Source organism: Mirounga leonina, unplaced genomic scaffold (assembly GCF_011800145.1).
Source record: "Mirounga leonina isolate KUSES-001 unplaced genomic scaffold, KU_Mleo_1.0 Mir_53, whole genome shotgun sequence".
NCBI classification, from domain to species: domain Eukaryota; kingdom Metazoa; phylum Chordata; class Mammalia; order Carnivora; family Phocidae; genus Mirounga; species Mirounga leonina.
In genome coordinates, this window is record NW_023270807.1 from 32,849,406 (window position 1) to 32,869,756 (window position 20,351).

General features: G+C 40.4%; 1 protein-coding gene across 1 annotated transcript in view; it reads left to right on the plus strand.

Moving 5' to 3' along the window:
- RIMS1 (regulating synaptic membrane exocytosis 1) overlaps positions 1–20,351 on the plus strand; it is a 289,231-nt gene that overhangs the window by 59,964 nt on the left and 208,916 nt on the right. The window contains exons 2-3 of the mRNA XM_034991516.1: positions 4,288–4,616; positions 8,153–9,018. Of these exons, the coding sequence (XP_034847407.1) occupies positions 4,291–4,616; positions 8,153–9,018 (1,192 nt within the window). The 5' untranslated portion in view covers positions 4,288–4,290. The remainder of the gene's footprint in view (positions 1–4,287; positions 4,617–8,152; positions 9,019–20,351) is intronic.

Genomic DNA, 20,351 nt, shown 5'->3' on the forward strand with positions numbered 1-20,351 from the left:
AAAAAGTTGAAATATCACCTTGATAATTTTGTCCCCAGCTTCTGCTAGAGTGCCTTCGCTGAATAGAGAAAGTAAGGAAAATGAATAAAGGTACTCAGAAAATGCGACATCTATAATAAAGCCAAATATCCTGTTTTCTTTTCCATGTTTTTCAAAATGGTAGTGTAACTATCTTTGAATAAAAGTCAGTATTTTCACATTTGATCTTTTCTAAAAAAAATCTTCATGCTTATATTTATTCTTTATGTTACAATCCTAATGACCTCAGATGGATTTTTATAAGCAACACATTTGTATTAATATAGGAATTCTGTACCTCATTGCCATGAATCACCTTAGTAATATCATTGAGAGTAAATCTAAGGCTCATTTTTTCTGCTCTGTGTGTCTGGATCTGTAAACATTTCATGTGAAGGCAAATATAAAGTATTTCTTCCATCTGAATATCATTTTTCTGCCACAAAATGGTCTACTGTATTTCTTAAGGATTCCTTAAATGGAATTTAAAATGTTGTTAGTGCAAAAGTTCTGAATAAAATTTTCAAATGTTCATATTTCTGATGTATGGCATGGAGTTTCAGAAACCATGTTCCATCACAATAATCTTTCATTTAAGTTAGTATTTGGTTGCTTAACATCTGTAAATTGTTAAGATAAGGTATTACACAGACTTGCTTTGGTTTAGATTAGTTTGGAACACATCCCAGGGTACTTAATCAGGGTATAATCCTGCATGGTGCAGTCTTTAAAAAGGTGTGTGTGTGTGTGTGTGTGTATTTTAAATAAATTGAATTTTTTTGTAGAAAGATTTGTGTCTTGTCCTTTTTTTTTTTTAAGATTTTATTTATTTATTTGAGAGAGAGAGAATGAGAGAGCACATGAGAGGGGGGAGGGTCAGAGGGAGAAGCAGGCTCCCCGGCGAGCAGGGAGCCCGATGCAGCACTCGATCCCGAGACTCCAGGATCATGACCTGAGCTGAAGGCAGTCGTTTAACCAACTGAGCTACCCAGGCGCCCTGTGTCTTGTCCTTTTTAAAAAAATCCCTTTTGGATTATTATCTCACTTTTTGGATTGCCTATAGTTGTAGGCAAGCATAATACTTGATAATAAATTCAAAAAGACAATTGGTAAAAATTTATAACGGTGTTGCTTCTCAGCAACTGTTTGGCTCATTTTTATACATGCCTGAAATGTTTGATATGAACTGTGTTGAAAAGTACAACAAATGTTCTATTGTATTGTCATCTTTTTTCCTTACAACACATGTAAAGAGTTTCTTTTTTATTTGCAAACTCTGTGGCAAGAGTAATTTATATAACTAATGGTAGAGATTGGGAGATAATATTTTAATAAAAAGTATTTTTATTTTTATAGTTACTTTTGATTTCAGATTAGAGTATAGATTGACCAAACTTATAATTAATTTTGAAATACAAAATTTAAAATGTGTGCACAAGAAAATAAAGTATAGGAAAAATTTTTCCTGTGTTAAAAATAGACAAAATTAATGAAACATCCAGACTTAAATGAATAAATAATATTTTGAAAATATTAAAGTTGTTGCTTCTAGGTACTAACTGTGACCTTTTGAATCAATTTGAAATGAAATTAAATGAATTTTAATATTTAATTGTAATAATATTTAATAATAACCATATTTTGTTTGCTTTTATCACTCCTGTGGCAGTTCTGCACATATTCAAAATTTGGAACTTGCCCAAATCTGTCAATTACTTTTCATTGGCCCATCTTTATAACACTTAAAAATATGAAAATTGGGGTGCCTGGGTGGCTCAGTGGGTTAAACATCCAACTCTTTGTTTCAGCTCAGGTCATGATTTCAGGGTTGTGAGATTGGGCCTTGTGTCTGGCTTACACTCAGGGTGGACTCTACTTCCCTGGCTTATGCGTGTATGCTCTCTCTCTCTCAAATAAATTTTTAAAATTATGTATTTATTTATTTGACAGAGACAGAGAACACAAGTAGGCAGAGCTGCAGGCAGAGTGAGAGGGAGAAGCAGGTTCCCCGCTGAGGAAGGAACCTGACATGGGGCTCAATCCCAGGACGCTGGGATCATGACCTGAGCTGAAGGCAGCCACCCAGGCACCCCAGTAAATAAAATCTTTAAAAAAATATGAAACAATCTAAATAAGATTATGATAACAATTTTCTAGAAAATATTCAAATATACAAAGAAGAGTCTCCTTTACCCTTCTTTTTTACCAGTATTTTAATGTTCCTTTCTGCCTCTTTATTTAACTTAACTCCATTTTGGAATTTTTGTATAAATTGTATATTTTATTGTGTTTCCTGTATTGCTCTAAGTGAAATTTATATTTATCCGAAATATACCTTAGTATTTTGTAGAAAAGGACTTACTTTTGATAATGAATAATATTTTGCTTATAGTGTAGTAAATACAAATTTAATTTCTCCTTAGTGATATAAAATAGTCAAAGATTCTCACCAATCTCTTTGAATTGCGTGATTTCAGACCTCATTACTGTTTGGTCAGCTAAAGAGGCAACCAGTGAGGAAGCATATCACCTGTCCCCATCCAGGGTCTGGGCAGAGGATAACCATATTATTGGCATGAAGTCCTGGCCCCGGGGATATTGCCTTTATAATGTTATCCTTGTTAAGACTATGTTCAATCAATCAGGATTTCTGAGGGACCTTATTTATGACCTAAAGAGATCATGATACATCGTGCACAATATCTCCTCATTTGGGAAGCATTTTAAATTACAGATATATTCCATAATTCCTTTATTTTGTTATAGGCTTATGAAATGAACTGTTTAACATCTTAGCAAACGGGAAGTCAACTAACTGCTTTTGTGAATCTAGTTCACTTCATTTTATGACCTGCGGAAGCGTAGAGGAATGCATTAATTAACTGTGTCAATCTTAAATTTTTTATAGTAAACATCACTAAGTCTTAGTTTTCCCCATATTATGAATTCATTTGAGTTTTCTTGCTGGAAAGCAACAGTTCTTAACAGTTCAAGTAGATGAACTTCCCTTTGTCAAAAATATATTATTTTTCTCCATCTTTTTCTTACTCTCACTTTACCTTTTATCTTATTTTATAGCTACCATTGTAGTTTTTCTCCTATTCATCGAAATGTTTTTACTAGTACATTTTCTCCTTTTGCCAGTAAGCAAGGCTTCATCTTTTACTATCTTAATATTGTTTCTCACTTAATCTACCTGGGACTTATTCATCCATTTGTGATTTTTTTGAGTAACTGTTGACTGAGTCAGTATTTGTGAAAACAAGGGCCTGGAGTTTGGTGAGCAGCCTTTCCGGTGGGTGCTGTTTCTGAAGCACAAAGGAAAACCGACGTGTGTTCAGAGGAAAGCAAATGAGGCAGGGAGGTATAATTATACCACAAAGCAGAGGGACTGGAGGTATTTGGAAGAAGGCTCTCAGGGCCGTAGGCACCTATTTTAGCTCCGCCTACTTGGTGTTGTCCTCATTATTACATTCATTTTAAATGCCACCAAGAGGAGAGCTGATGTATAGATTTATTTTAAGTGGTAAAACATCTTATAATTTATCAGTGGATATGTTTCTAGATGACTGTTCCAAAATAACATCTCAAGTGGAAATGGTATCAGAGTAGTCTCATATGAATACACCCAGCCCCAAATTTATTGCTCTAGTAAATATGTGCGTGGAAACTTTTATAGCATAATATAAACCCAAGGTTAGTGTATTACTAATAAGCTAGAGAAGATATACAGCTTGACCTTTTCTTTTGTGCCTATCTTTTATTGTTTGTTCCATATGATTATCTTTTAATATTGGCTTTAATAATGCATAAGTTTTGAGAAGACAGATATTTTCTACATCCTTTGAGACACTGAGGTTTATGTACATAAATATTAATTCTGTGGCTCTTTAAAACATTTTTGTAATCAATCCAACCCCGCTCAGAACATTTTTACTAACATATATTTTAAAAGAAACTTCAGATTCAGTCATACAAAGTGTGATGGATACATGGTAAGAGGAAACTCAGAATTATAGGGTTAGAACACCAGGAAAAAACACTACTTCGGTAACCTAGAGGCGCTGTGATTTCAGATGGGTGCCAGTCTAGGCCTTCATGTACTTGCCTGTGACTTGTGCAAGGATCATTTTCATAAGAAATTCACAAGGATAAGTGTAAAGATGACAAGCATTCTTCTTTCCCCGAAAAGATATTTTAATATGTGCTAAAGAGAAACTACTTCCAACTGGCATAGAAAATTTATATTGTTCTCTCTTCTTTAAATAGGTTATGTGGGTATGCAATTTATGTCGAAAGCAACAAGAAATCTTAACCAAATCTGGGGCGTGGTTCTTTGGAAGTGGCCCTCAGCAGCCAAGTCAGGATGGAGCCTTAAGCGATACTGGTTCTGAGGTACCAAGAGAAAAGAAAGCACGGCTCCAAGAGCGATCCCGGTCGCAGACACCCCTGAGCACAGCAGCTGCCTCCTCCCAGGACACAGCTCCTCCCAGCGCTCAACCAGACAGGAGCAAAGGGGCTGAGTCCTCACAGCAAGCCGTGGGGCCCGAACAGAAGCAGGCTTCATCCAGGTCTAGAAGTGAACCTCCGAGAGAGAGGTAATAGTTCGTCAACCCTGTAAGCAAAGGCAAGGTTTTGTATTGAGACTAAGCCTATTTTCAAGAATTTAACTGCTATTAAGAGGAATATGTGGAGGTACTTCTTCTCAGGCCCCACATGGAAGGCAACAACAGCCCTGAGGTGCTTTGCTTATCTCTAGAATGCATCATTCCTCAAGGAGACCTTTGTGGAAAAGCTTTTCTTGCATAACATGCACACAGGTAAACAAGTTACCCGAGTGAGATACTGACTTCCAGCCTTGAACTCAGAAAAGCTCTTAGATCATTTATTCACTTATAGAATTAGCACTCTAATGGAAAGTGTGCTCTGAGAGAATGTGAGAAACCTGACCCAGTGGAAGGTACACAGGTACCTTCTTTGAGGACATTTCTTTTATGCTGAGCTCTGACAAGTGACTAGGAGTGAACCAGGTGACGATGAGGACTCCAGGTAGATGCACAGGCATGTCGCCTGAGGAAACAAGTTCTCATGGGAGAACCTAAAGGATGCCCACTGCCAAGAGCGTGAGTAGCAGAGGAGAGCAGGGAAGAGCCCAGGAGAGGTGGCTGGTTAGGTATCAGGGCCCAAGTCATACTGGGCCTTTTGGCCAGGTTAAATTTTATAGATTTTTATCCTAGGAATAATAGAAAGCTACGGAGGGTTTTAGCATGGGCTAACATGATCAGATAATTTACTTTAATTGATTCATTCCTTCATTCAGCAGTGCATTTACGACCAGACAGGAGGCTATGCACTGGGAGACAGTGTTAACAAGGAGGATATAGCCCTTCTTTATGAGGCTGGTTGCTGTTGTTAAGACTAGGTTTGCTGCTTTTGTTTGTATGATCCTTATGCATCCCACTGGGTGGGAGAGTAGGCTCCAAGGAAGGCTTTGGTTCCCCTTTTCAGACAAAGCCCATAGAATAACATCAAGGACTTCTAAGTTAAGCAGATCTTCCAGTCCTGCTTCTGTCACACCAGGCAGCAACAACCCATCTTGCAGGGCTGTGGCAAGGGTGAAATGGGAACATGTGTTCAGAAGCTGGCACACGGGAGGCATTCAGTGAACGTAGCCATATTCAAGCCAGTAGCCGTTGTGTGTTTAAGCAAACACTGTGCCAGGAACCAGAATATAAGTATGATTAAGACATGATTCCTTTTCTGACAGATCCTAGGGAAGACACCACACTAAATCCTAGGGAAGACAGACACCTGGGCAATTTACTGTACCAGAGGCTGATTTGATCAAAGCTAGAAAATACATGTAGTACTTTGGGAGCCACAGGAAAGAGGAGGTGCCTTCTGAATTAGGCTTTCTAGGATATCCAGGAGTTATAGGGTAGGTAGACAGGGTAGGAGGGGACATTTCAGAAAGAGAGAATGAGTGCACCTAAACTATGTACAGAGGACACACGGAGGACACCAGAGATAGTTCAGTGAAGGTATAATGGATAGTTTTTGGTGACAGAGCATTGTGGGTTAAAAAAACCCAAAACTATTAAAGGTGTAATTTGGGATTGGTCAGAAAATGATACCTTTAAGTAAGAGAATTTGGAGCTGTAAAGTTTTTTAGGGGAAAATATGAAACCTGTTTTTGACATATGGTAAAAAAAGAAAAACTACAAAGATTTCAGGAATAAGGACAGAGAAGCAACTTTTAGATGAAATTTGAAGAAGATTGATAGGGACAAATGCTGTTGCTGATTATATGTTACTGATGATATAAGTACTTAAGAAAATACTGAGATCATTGGGGGTATAGAAGGAAAAGAAGAGATGGGTGGCAACTTTGGGGAGATAAGTGAGATCAAAAGAATGTTGTCAGTCTGTTTAAATTTATTGAAGAATTCTTCAGGAGCTAGTGGAAATGGAATAATTAGAGGGAGAAGTGAGGAAAGGCATACTCAGGGAAGCAAAGATCAGAAAGACTGAAGAACTCCTTCCATTTGCATGGCACTCTAGTATTCCATAAAGCATTGTCACAGATGGTCTCTCTAATGCTCATGTGAACTTTGGGAGGTAAGCATCATTTATCAGCATTTCAAGGAAAGTAAATTGATTCAATATAAGCTTCTACCAAGATCCACTGTGCCTTCATGAGCTACTAAATGCGGTACAATCCTCACACTTCTATGAAAACTATATTTGATCATTAATATATGTTCCTACTGGACTCCTTACATTGTTAAACTGCAGAGCCACCCTTGGAATTCCACACTCTGATGAAAATCCCTTTCACTTCAAAAGACCAATGTGAACTAAATGTCTAAAGCAGAATTTGCCATGCTATTTTGCTTACCTATGCCATTTGAAACCCTTCACCTTTTCTTTCCACCATTACTGGGCCCTCCTCAAACTGACCCCAAGGTATATCATAGCAACTACTACTTTGGTAACCCACAATAGAAATTGCCCTTTTTCTCATCTTGCATTTTTTCTTGATTTTTATTCATGACGTCTGCTTTTGTACTTTCAGTCAAAAGATGTTCCCTTGGAAAGCCCTCTATGGGCCTCAAGATTTAAAAAAAAAAAAAAAAAAAGCTTAGGTTGTTCCCACCTTAGTAGTGTGGTATATCATATAGTATCAGGACACTTTAGACAAGGCCCCCACTTTTTGTAACTTCTGGTATAATTGCTGGAACTTTCCCAAATTAGGTGCACTCCAGTGTACCAAAAAGGGCTGAAAGGGGCAAATGAGTGATATATCTACAAGATTTAAATATTGCCAAACTCTTATCTTTACAGTGCCTTCAACAGGATGGAGAGAAAAGTAGAACACAAAACTGTTGTGTGTGGGTTTTTTTGGTACTGTGTTCTGAAATGGGGGAGAGGGAAAAAAAGAGGGGGAAGGAGGGAAAATGAATAATAATTTGAAATACTTCAATATTTCTGCCCAAGGGAGATTACCTGCCCAAGGGAGGTAAAATGAAGGCTAAGGTTCAACCATTTTTTTTTTTCCTAACCAGCTCCCTTAAAAGTGGGTGCACATGATCTTGTCAAAATTACTTTTGTTCTACTATTAAAGAAGTGCTACTAGATTTAATTTTTGAAATGAACATACTTGTATTCACATTTCTTTTATGATTGTCCGTATGTATTGTCCAGATATATTCAAGTATATATTTAGAACTGAACTGACATGTGTATATTTTTTGCTACTATATTATTACATAAATTAGTTTCATCTAAAACATTTTTAAGTCTCATTTACAGCATAATTTAGCATACAACTTGTTCATTTATTGAATTGATTTATTGGTGGCTTTTATTCACCTAGTTAATTTATGGAGAATTTGAAATGTGAAAACAACTTTTAAAGTTCCTTAAGATGCTGTAATGTAAAGAAGCTTTATTTAGAAAGCTAATCAGATACACAGGTTTAATGTGGTTATCATATAGCTTAATTAGACATTCAATTATAACGAATCATTTGAAAGGATTTAAATGGAATGCGAAGAAACGATGTTTCTTAGGTCTGGTCTTCATTTTTAGCTTTATACATTGCTTTCCCTCTTCGTGTTCCCGTATATCATAGGAAGAAGACTCCAGGGCTCTCTGAGCAGAATGGTAAAGGAGCCCAGAAGAGCGAGCGGAAACGCGTGCCGAAGTCCTCGGTGCAGCCAGGAGAGGGGGCCGTGGAAGAACGCGAGCGGAAAGAAAGGCGGGAAAGCCGAAGGCTTGAGAAAGGGCGGTCACAGGACTACCCCGACGTGCCGGGAAAACGAGAGGATCGCAAAGCGGTGGACGACGAGAAGCAAAGGAAAGAGGAGGAGTACCAGACCAGGTACCGCAGCGATCCGAACCTGGCGCGGTACCCCGTGAAACCGCCGCCGGAGGAGCAGCAGATGCGCATGCACGCCCGAGTGTCCCGCGCGAGGCACGAGCGGCGCCACAGCGACGTGGCGCTGCCGCGCACCGAGGCGGGCGCCGCGCTGCCCGAGAGCAAGGCCGGCAAGCGCGCCCCGGCCGCCGCCAGGGCCTCGCCGCCGGAGTCGCCGCGGGCCTATTCGGCCGAGAGGACTGCGGAAGCCAGGGCGCCGGGCGCCAAGCAGCTCACGAACCACAGCCCGCCGGCACCCAGGCATGGGCCGGTCCCCGCAGAAGCCCTGGAGCCCAAAGCCCAGGAGCCCCTCAGGAAGCAGAGCCGCCTGGACCCCAGCTCGGCCGTCCTCATCAGGAAGTCCAAGCGCGAGAAGGTGGAGACCATGCTGCGGAACGACTCCTTGAGCTCTGATCAGTCCGAGTCCGTGCGGCCGTCCCCGCCCAAGCCGCACCGGTCCAAGAGGGGCGGGAAGAAGCGGCAGATGTCTGTGAGCAGCTCCGAGGAGGAGGGCGTGTCCACGCCGGAGTACACCAGCTGCGAGGACGTGGAGCTCGAGAGCGAGAGCGTCAGCGAGAAAGGTAAGGCGGGGACCGGCTCGAGCAGGCACGGGGACGCTGTGGAGGCTCGGAGGCGCGCGTGTGCGGAGCCCGGAGGTGCGCGCGTACGGAGAGCCGAATCGCGTGTGTGCAGGGCGGAGAAGTGCGGCTTGAAACGTGCAACGTGATGACTGTAGTTAACACTGCAGTAGGGTATGTTAGAAAGTTCTGAGGGTAGATTCGAAAAGTTCGCATCACAAGGGAAAAACAAATTCTAACTAGATAAGAAGATGGATGCTAGCCAAACTTCTTTTGGTAATCATTTCGCACTATGCATGTCAAATCATTATGCGGCATACCTTAAACTTACGCGGAGCTGTATGTCCATTATATCTCCACAGTTCCATAGAAGTGGGGGGGAAAGTGCAGCGTGGAAGGCTCACAGGCTCACGGGGAATAGAATAGAAGGTTTTTAGCTTGTTTGCTTGCTGTCTTCCTTTTTGGTAGAATTTTGAAACATAATCACAAGCTTCAAATTTGGGTTACAAGAGTTCTTAAAGACTTTGGCTCTTGTCATTCTGGGAAATTCAGTATGCAGTCTTAGGTTTTTAAGTTATTATTCTGGGGGGGCTTGGGGGAAAATGCTTTTCTAGAAAACCAAAACTATTCCTGATAAAGGGGAATGTACCTGTTTTTAAACTATAGTGGTGTGGTACTCCAGAGAGGTAGTATTTTTCAAGTTTTGGTAGAATCTTCTTCACAGCTTGTGAAGAAAGTATACCATGCAGATGTTATATATTGTTTTGGATAGTAACTTTGTAGTAAAAGTTTATTTTACTTATCATATTATAAAACATTTTGGAACCTTGTGTGATAAGCCGACTTTTTTTTTTTGGTCTTGTTCCGCACTGTACAATACCTTAGCCACATGTACCTATTTACTTACAATTAAAGAAACTTAAAAATTCAGTTTCCCAGTCACACTAGTCACACCTTCAGGTGCTCAGGAGCAATCATCACAGTAAGTTCCTTTAGATAACTTAATACTGGTCTAGAAAATACTTCAATTTAATGTTGAAATTATGTGTTTCTTTTGAAGATTCACTTCATTCTGCTGTTCACTCACATTTAAATTGACCACAGTCCTAAACTGGATGGTGGTGGTCATCATCCTTGTTGTAGTGTTTTTTAGTTATATTTTGGGATGACTATTTTTAGAGTTTTTTGGCTTGTCTTATAGTTGCTAACTTATATACTAAATATTATAAATTTATAGAAAAGTCACTTGGCTTTCTCATCTTCTCTATCTTCAAACTGCATGGCTGTGTCTTCTCCCTTTCTGTATCTCTGTCTACTTTTTCTCTCTCTCTCTACATATATATATGGATAGATAGATAGATATACATATACAAACATATATCCATCTAGCTAGCTAGCTGTTTAGATAGATGGATGGGTGGATGTATGGATGAATGGATATATGTATTTGGGAACAATTAAGAAAGTTCATTCTGTCATAATTACTGCAACTCATGTTAAAATAGCTGTTTTGGGACAGTGATTTGGGAAGAGATTACTTAGTAGAATGTGGAAGGGTCAAGGGAAGACTGTCCCCATGGAATAAAATTGATAGGGCAGTGGGAGACAGAAATTAAAGTATTATATGAATATGGGATCATTTGGCTCTTTAAGCACACCTTCTGACGACTTATGTTTGACTTATAAGTCAGTATGCATATACTTATGCATATCGTGTATGAGCTTTTTAAAAGTCACATGGTGGATGGAGGGGGGGAAAGATGGCGGAGGAGTAGGGGACCCTATTCCAACTGGTCCCCGGAATTGAGCTGGATATCTACCAGACCACTCTGAGCACCCATGAAACCAGCCTGAGATGTAAGAAGATCTGGATCTCTACAAACAGAATATCGCAGGCGGTTGGTTTTGAGGTACGAAGCGGAGAGCTGTGATCCTGCGGGCAGATTTCGGAGGATAAAGGGCGGCGGGAGGGTGCCTGGCTGTGGGGATCCTACACCGCCGGTGAGTGACAGCCTCGCACAGTGTGGACGGGGCACAGACTCGCAGACCTGTAGCATCGGGAAAGAACTTTAGGGCAGCCCCTGGGGGGGAAAACCAGACCGGTGGGGGTCGCGCACGTGAACTGCAGCCCCCCCGGACAGAAACCGGAGCAACGGTCACGCGCATGTGAACTGCAGCCTCCGAGACAGAAACCCGGTGCGCCCGGGTCGTGCAGGTGAACTGCAACCCCCCGGGGGTGGAAACCCCAAGCTGCAGAGTCACGCGTGCGAATTGGGAGCGGCTGGCGGTTTTAGAAGCACAAAGGGCAGAGACATGCCCCGACCTGGAGGCAGGACTGGGGGCACTGCGGAGGGATGCAAAACCCAGGACGCTGCAGTTTATAGCAGCACGGACAGAAACGGAGATGGTGTGGCCTGGAGAGCTCACTGAAGAACAGACTGAGGTCTCTCTGCTCTGAGGCAGGGGGTTGGAAACGGTCTCTTCTGCTCTGACTTGCGGAAGAGACGCGAAAAGCCGCCAGGGAAAGGCGCCAGAGAACAAAAGCCCCAAAGACTGATTCCCACTGAGCCCATCCCCCGCCACAGGGGTGCAGGGCAACTCCGCCCAAACAGGGTTGCCTGAGTAACAGCATGGCAGGCCCCTCCTGCAGAAGACAGGCTGGGAAAACAAGAGGCCAGCAACCCTAAGGTCCCAAGAAAACAGGTGCATCTTGCTTGGGTTCTGGTCAATAATTTCGACTCTATACATTCCCTCAAACACCCGTCAACAGAATGACTAGGAGGAGGAGCCCCCAAAACAGAAAAGACTCAGAGATGATGACTTATGCTGCAGATTTACAAATGGATGCAGACATAACCAAGATGTCAGAGATGGAATTCAGGCTAGCAATTGTGAAGGCAATGGCTGGAATGGAGAAATCAATTAATGGCAACATAGAGTCTCTAAGGGCAGAAATAAAAGGTGAATTGGCAGAACTTAAAAATGCTATCAATGAGATCCAATCCAATCTAGATAATCTAACAGCTAGGGTAACTGAGACAGAAGAGAGAATAAGCGATCTGGAAGACAGTATACTAGATAAAAAGGGAAAAGAGGAGGCCAGGGAAAAACGACTCAGAATCCATGAAAATAGAATTAGAGAAATAAGTGACACCATGAGGCGTTCCAATGTCAGAATAGTTGGAATCCCGGAGGGAGTGGAGAGAGAGAGAGGGCTAGAAGATGTATTTGAGCAAATCGTAGCTGAGAACTTCCCTCATCTGGGGAATGAAACAAACATTCGAGTCCTAGAGGCAGAGAGGACCCCTCCTAAGATCAAGGAAAACAGGCCAACACCCCGGCGTGTAATAGTAAAACTTGCAAATCTTAGAACCAAGGAAACCATCTTAAGGGCAGTTAGGGGGAAGAGATTCCTTATGTACAGAGGGAGGAACATCAGAATAATGTCAGACCTATCCACAGAGACCTGGCAAGCCAGAAAGGCCTGGCAAGACATATTCAGAGTACTAACTGAGAAGAACATGCAGCCAAGAATACTTTATCCGGCAAGGCTTTCATTTAGAATGGATGGAGAGATGCAGAGCTTCCACGACCGGCAGAAGTTGAAAGAATATGTGACCACTAAGCCAGCCCTGCAAGAAATATTAAGGGGGGTTCTATAAAAGGAGAAAGACCCCAAGAGTGATCTACAACAGAAATTTACAGGGACAATCTATAAAAACAACGTCTTCACAGGCAACATGATGACAATTAATTCATATCTTTCAATAATCACTCTCAACGTGAATGGCCTAAACGCTCCCATAAAACGGCACAGGGTCGCAGATTGGATAAAAAGACAGGACCCATACATATGCTGTCTACAAGAGACTCATTTTGAACCTAAAGATACATCCAGACTGAAAGTGAAGGGATGGAGATCCATCTTCCATGCCAGCGGACCTCAAAAGAAAGCTGGGGTAGCAATTCTTATATCAGACAAATTAGATTTTAAACTAAAGTCTGTAATAAGAGAGACAGAAGGACACTATATCATTCTTAAAGGGTCTATCCAACAAGAAGATCTAACAATTGTAAATATCTATGCCTCCAACATGGGAGCAGCCATATACATAAGCCAACTGTTAACCAAAATAAAGAGTCATATTGATAACAATACGTTAATTGTAGGAGACCTCAATACTCCACTCTCATCAATGGACAGATCATCTAAGCCGAAAATCAACAAGGAAACAAGAGCTTTGAATGATACATTGGACCAGATGGACCTCATAGACATTTACAGAACATTCCACCCTAAAACAACAGAATACTCATTCTTCTTGAGCGCACATGGAACTTTCTCCAGAATAGACCATATACTGGGTCACAAATCAGGTCTCAACCGATACCAAAAGATTGAGATTATTCCCTGCATATTCTCAGACCACAATGCTCTAAAACTGGAACTCAATCACAAGAAAAAATTTGGCAGAAATTCAAACACTTGGAAGCTAAAGACCACTCTGCTCAAGAATGTTTGGGTCAACCAAGAAATCAAAGAAGAACTTAAACAATTTATGGAAATCAATGAGAATGAAAACACAGTGGTCCAAAACCTATGGGATACTGCAAAGGCGGTCCTAAGGGGGAAATACATAGCCATCCAAGCCTCACTCAAAAAAATAGAAAAATCCCGAATTCACCAACTAACTCTACACCTTAAAGAACTAGAGAAAAAGCAACAAACGACACCTAAGCCACACATTAGAAGAGAAATAATTAAAATTAGAGTAGAAATCAATGAATTAGAAACCAGAAACACAGTAGATCAGATCAATGACACTAGAAGTTGGTTCTTTGAAAGAATTAATAAGATTGATAAACCACTGGCCAGACTTATCCAGAAGAAGAGAGAAAGGACCCAAATTAATAAAATTATGAATGAAAGGGGAGAGATCACGACTAACACCAAGGAAATAGAAACAATTATTAGAAATTATTATCAACAACTATATGCCTATAAACTGAGCAATCTGGATGAAATGGAGGCCTTCCTGGAAACCTATAAGCTGCCAAGACTGAAACAGGAAGAAATTGACAACCTGAATAGGCCAATAACCAGTAACGAGATTGAAGCAGTGAACAAAAACCTCCCAAAAAACAAGAGTCCAGGGCCTGATGGATTCCCTGGGGAATTCTACCAAACATTCAAAGAAGAAATAATACCTATTCTACTGAAGCTGTTTCAAAAAATAGAAACAGAAGGAAAACTTCCAAACTCATTCTATGAGGCCAGCATTACCTTAATCCCCAAACCAGGCAAAGACCCCATAAAAAAGGAGAATTTCAGACTGATATCCCTGATGAATATGGATTCCAAAATCCTCAACAAAATCCTAGCTAATAGGATCCAACAGTACATTAAAAGGATCATCCACCACGACCAAGTGGGATTTGTCCCCGGAATGCAAGGGTGGTTCAACATTCACAAATCAATCAATGTGATAGAACACATTAATAAGAGGAGGGAGAAGAACCATATGGTCCTCTCAATTGATGCAGAAAAAGCATTTGACAAAATACAACATCCTTTCCTGATTAAAACTCTCCAGAGTATAGGGATAGAGGGAACATTCCTCAAGCTCATTAAATCCATCTATGAAAAACCCATAGTTTTGGGTTTGTGCTGGAACAAACAATCCTAAAATTTGTATGGAATCAGAAAAGACCCCGAATCGCCACGGAGATGTTGAAAAAGAAGAACAAAGCTGGGGGCATCACGTTGCCCGATTTCAAGCTGTATTACAAATCAGTGATCACCAAGACAGCATGGTACTGGCACAAAAACAGACATACAGACCAATGGAACAGAATAGGGAACCCAGATATGGACCCTCAACTCTATGGTCAACTAATCTTGGACAAAGCAGGAAAAAACATGCAATGGAAAAAAGACAGTCTCTTCAATAAATGGTGCTGGGAAAATTGGACAGCCGCATGCAGAAGAATGAAACTCGACCATTCTATAACACCATTCACAAAGATAAACTCAAAGTGGATGAAAGACCTCAATGTGAGACAGGAATCCATCAAAATCCTAGAGGAGAACATAGGCAGTAACCTCTTTTACATCACCCACAGCAACTTCTTTCAAGATACATCTCCAAAAGCTAGTGAAACAAAAGCAAAAATGAACTTTTGGGACTTCATCAAGATAAAAAGCTTCTGCACAGCAAAGGAAACAGTCAACAAAACAAAGAGACAACCCACAGAATGGGAGAAGATATTTGCAAATGACACTACAGATAAAGGGCTGGTATCCAAAATCTATAAAGAACTTCTCAAACTCAACACCCAAAAAACAAATAATCAAGTCAAAAAGTGGGCAGAAGAGATGAACAGACACTTCTCTGAAGAAGACATACAAATGGCTAACAGACACATGAGAAAATGTTTATCATCATTAGCCATCAGGGAAATCCAAATCAAAACCACACTGAGATACCAACTTACACCACTTAGAATGGCAAAAATGGACAGGGAAAGAAACAACAAATGTTGGAGAGGTTGTGGAGAAAGGGGAACTCTCTTACACTGCTGGTGGGAATGCAAGTTGGTACAGCCACTTTGGAAAACAGTGTGGAGGTTCCTCAAAAATTTAAAAATAGAGCTACCCTATGACCCAGCAATTGCACTCCTGGGTATTTACCCCAAAGACACAGATGTAGTGAAAAGAGGGGCCATATGCACCCCAATGTTCATAGCAGCAATGTCCGCAATAGCCAAACTGTGGAAAGAGCCGAGATGCCCTTCAACAGATGAATGGATAAAGAAGATGTGGTCCATATATACAATGGAATATTACTCAGCCATCAGAAAGGATGAATACCCAACTTTTACATCAACATGGATGGGATTGGAGGAGATTATGCTAAGCGAAATAAGTCAAGCAGAGAAAGTCAATTATCATATGGTTTCACTTTTTGTGGGACATAAGGAATAACATGGAGGACATTAGGAGAAGGAAGGGAAAAATGGGGGGGGAATTGGAGGGAGAGATGAACCATGAGAGACTATGGACCTGAGAAACAAACAGGGTTCTAGAGGGGAGGGGGGAGGGGGGATTGGTTAGCCCGGTGATGGGTATTAAGGAGGGCACGTACTGCATGGAGCACTGGGTGTTATACGAAAACAATGGATCGTGGATCACTACATCAAAAACTAATGATGTATTGTATGGTGACAAACTAATATAATAAAATTAAAAACTACAAAAAAAAATAATTGGGCAAGTATACTGTTAAAAAAAATAAAATAAAAGTCACATGGTGGGGCACCTGGGTGGCTCAGTCAGTTGAGGATCTGACCCTTGGTTTTGTATGGGTTGGTGATCTCAGTCGTGGGATGGAGCCCCAGTGGGGCTCCACACTCAGCGGGGAGTCTGCTTCTCCTTCTCCCTCTGCCCTTCCCCCCTCTACCCCCCACCTCCCCCCACTCTGAAATAAATAAATCTTTAAAAATCACATGGTGAGGATACTCTTGCTGCCTTCTGTGCCTTAGTATTGTTTTGTAAACACAAATTTTTCTCCCCTGAAATAATAAAATGTTAAATAAAAATGTAAATGGGTGTGCTTAATTGGTGTGCAGATAACTCTTAATGCATATATATATATTTTTTTTCCCCATTTCTTAAAGTAAGGACTCTACATCAGTTCTTACTGATCATGTATTTTAAATCACAATGGGCATAGAATCAAACAGAATTGAATCTCACAACTATTTACAATACGAACAGATTGTGAAAGAGAAAATGACTAGTGGCATGGGTAATTGGAAGGATGGAACTGGTGTAATGTGAGGAACTTACTGCCTCTGCATACTGTCCTCCCTCCTTAGGAATTATCATTCTGGGAATGTTGGCGACTAAACACACCTCCGAAGTGGAGGTTAAATCTGGGAACACAGGTGCATCACATTTGCCGTTGTCTGATTCAGACAACTCTGTTTTCTCTTATAATGAATCTCTTTTTCAATAAATATCTTGAAAATAAACTCCAATCAAATAGTTGCCTTATTCTAATATTTTAACCGATCCCAACTCAGTGTTTACAAAATGAAACATTAACTGTAAAGAACATACTTTTTATCAGTATAGGAGAGACATTTTCCTATTTCAAAATGAATTAGAAATTCCATTCTCTGTAATATCTATTAATGCCTTTATTACCAAACCCCACCATTGTCCTCTAAGGACAATCTAGGGAACCAACCACGATAATCTGCAGTATCCCGTGACTCTGCACAAGTTACTTAACCTCCGTAAGTACTAGTTCGCTTGTTGGCACAATGGAGATAAGAGTATCCACTATCCACATGGTAAGATTATTAAGTGGTTTGATGAGATGATGCATGTAAAATAGAATGCTACATTAACATTCTTCCTGTTTTGATTTTGCTCATGGTATCTATACCATAGATATCTAACATCACAATGAGTGTGAGATAATCACTCATATGCATAAGATATAAAGAAAAGGTAAAAACTATTTTTATGTCTTATAGGATCTAATGGGGTGAGGAGAAGAAAAATGATTTGGGAAGAGGTATCTTAGGAGAGAGGATGCCATGTTGTGAGTTTCAGGGTCAAGGGAAGATTATCCCCATGGAATAAAATTTAAAGGGCAGTGGGAGACAAATTAAAATTGCATTTTAATTATAGCTCATTATTTTGGCTTCTGGACTCAGTTCCAATATGTGTGTGTGTGTGCGCGCATGTCAGAATGAGTTCCCACACCAACAAGCAATTCTCATATACCAGCAGGATGTCCGAGAGCATTCAACTTAATTCATTTCTGACATTTTCTACCCAGAGATAGCATCAAATCCCACAGGTTAAGGGCTCAGTCCCAAGAGACTGTCCTCGACTTCAGCTGCCAATCATAAGCCCAGGTTGTTACCTATGCTTCTGACCAACTGGTTATAGACCAGAGACTCCCACAACTCCCTCCTTGGGTTTGATTAATTTGTTAGAGAAGCTCACAGAATTTAGGAAACCCATTTGCATAGTAGGTAACTGATTTATTATAAAAGGATATAACTCAGGAACAACCAGATGGAAGAGATGAATAGGGCAAGTTCCGGGGAAAGGGCATAGAGCTCTCATGCCCTCTCCAGGTATGCCACTCCCCCATACCTCCATGTGCTCCCTACCCGGTAGTTCTCAGAACCTGCTACTTTGGACTTTTATGAAGGCTTCATCACTTTGGCAAAGTTGATTAAATCATTGGCTATTGGCATTTGGTTCAACCTCCAGTCCCCCTCTCCCAGGAAGTCAGGCGGCTGGAACCTAAAGTTCCAATCCTCTAATCACATGATTGGTTCTCCAAGCAACCAGCTCCCATCCTTAGGTGTGGTCCAAAAGTCACCTTAGTAAGTTCTCCCTTGTAAAGCACACATACTAAAAGTCACCTCATTAACCTAACATGGCTTTCATCGCTTGGGAAATTCCAAGGATTTTAGAAGCTCTTTACTAGAACCTTCACTAAGACCAAATATATATTTCTTATTTATTATAAAGCACAGTTATCACATCCATTCATTTGTTCAGTTTAAGAGTTACACATATAAATTAAACATATAATACAATGCTTGGATTTCTTATTCTGTTCAGGCTCCCCCCCTCAAAAAAAAAAAAAAATTACCACAGACTGGGTAGTGTATTAATGACAGAAATTTATATCTTACTGTTTTAGAGGCTGGGAAGTCCAAGGTCAAGATGCCCACATGGTCAAGTTCTGGTAAAAACCCTCTACCTGGTTCATAGCTAGCACCTTCTTGCTGTTTCCTCACTTGGTTGAAGGGGCTAGGGAGCTTTGTGGGGTTTCTTAGAAGAGCACTAATCCCATTTATGAAGGCTCCACCTTTGTGACCTGAGCATATCCCAAAGGCCCCTCCTCCTAATACCATCGTCTTTGGGGGTTAGGATTTCAACATGTGAATTTTGGGGGGATACAACATTCAGATCATATCACTGGCATAAGGTAGCTACTTACTGTATGTATACCATTTTTGTCATTGATGTTGTTATTCTAATTTTATCGTTATGTGGAGCTGGTTTGTTATTTATCAGCAAATATGTATTTAGCACTTTCCATATATAAACTGAGGTTATAAAAAGATAACATATGTTTTATGCCCTCATAGAACTTAAATTCTGTGGAGAAATAAGCAATAAAGAAAAATTACACAATGAAATGTGTTTCATTTCTCCACAGTTTAATAAATGCTTCAAAGGGATATTTTTTCCAGATATATTGATATAATTTTGCTGTGTCCTAAAATTCAACAAAAAAAGATAACCTGGTCAAATGGCATCTGGAAGGCAACACAGCCTTTATATTCAACATAATCGTTTACGTACGGTATAATTCCACTCTTACACACACACACACAGAGTGATTAACAGTGAGCTCTAGTGGGCTTGTCTCATAATTGAGGTCAATTATCACATGTTTTCAAAGTGAATGCCATATTGCTTTTGCCATTTGGGGAAAATTGGGCATCTCTTGTCTCTTAGCTTATAAATATTAATAGTATAAATTTCTTTTCAGAAGAAAAAGAAAGACAGTGAACTAATTCTTGCTTACAAGATAGAGTTGAATATAAATGAAATGTGTAATATGACCCATTGGGGCAAGGCCTAGGAAAGATTTGTGCCTCAAGGAACTGAGTAGAGAGGTCTGAGAGTAAAGAAAGAGACAAAGATGGTACCATTGTGAAGGAGAGAAAGAAATGGCACCAGTTTTGAGAAGAAACATAGAAGCATTGCTGTCTTGATGAGGGGAGTAAGCTACTTACACTTAACAAAGAACTTAAAGTATAAATCCTCAGACGGAGCCAGTTGGAAGAAGAGCCTGAAATTGGATAACAGGATTTCCTTTTTTATCCCCTCCCGCTTAACTGACTTTGAATCAACTCAGAAAATACAGCACAAATTGATTATACCTTTAAACTTTTAAAGTACTCTGTGAATGGCTTCTGAGGTCAACCTGTATAACAAGACTAACTGGTTTGTTTGTAACTATTACTTCTAGGCAGTGTTTAGCAGTCCTTTTAGGAGCATGTGGTATCTGGATTACTCTAAGAAATGATACCTGCAAGGATATCAAATAAGACTATGGACCTTTAATAACAGGTGTGAATTTTCCCCCTAAACACAAAGACAGTTTCCATGGGCCAGAGTATAGGTTTTAGGTATTGTAAATTATTGACTATTAAGTTTGGGTACCTGACAACTTAATCATTGGGGAATCAGGAACAAGAGTTGGGAACCCTTGCAAAAAGCAGGTACTAAA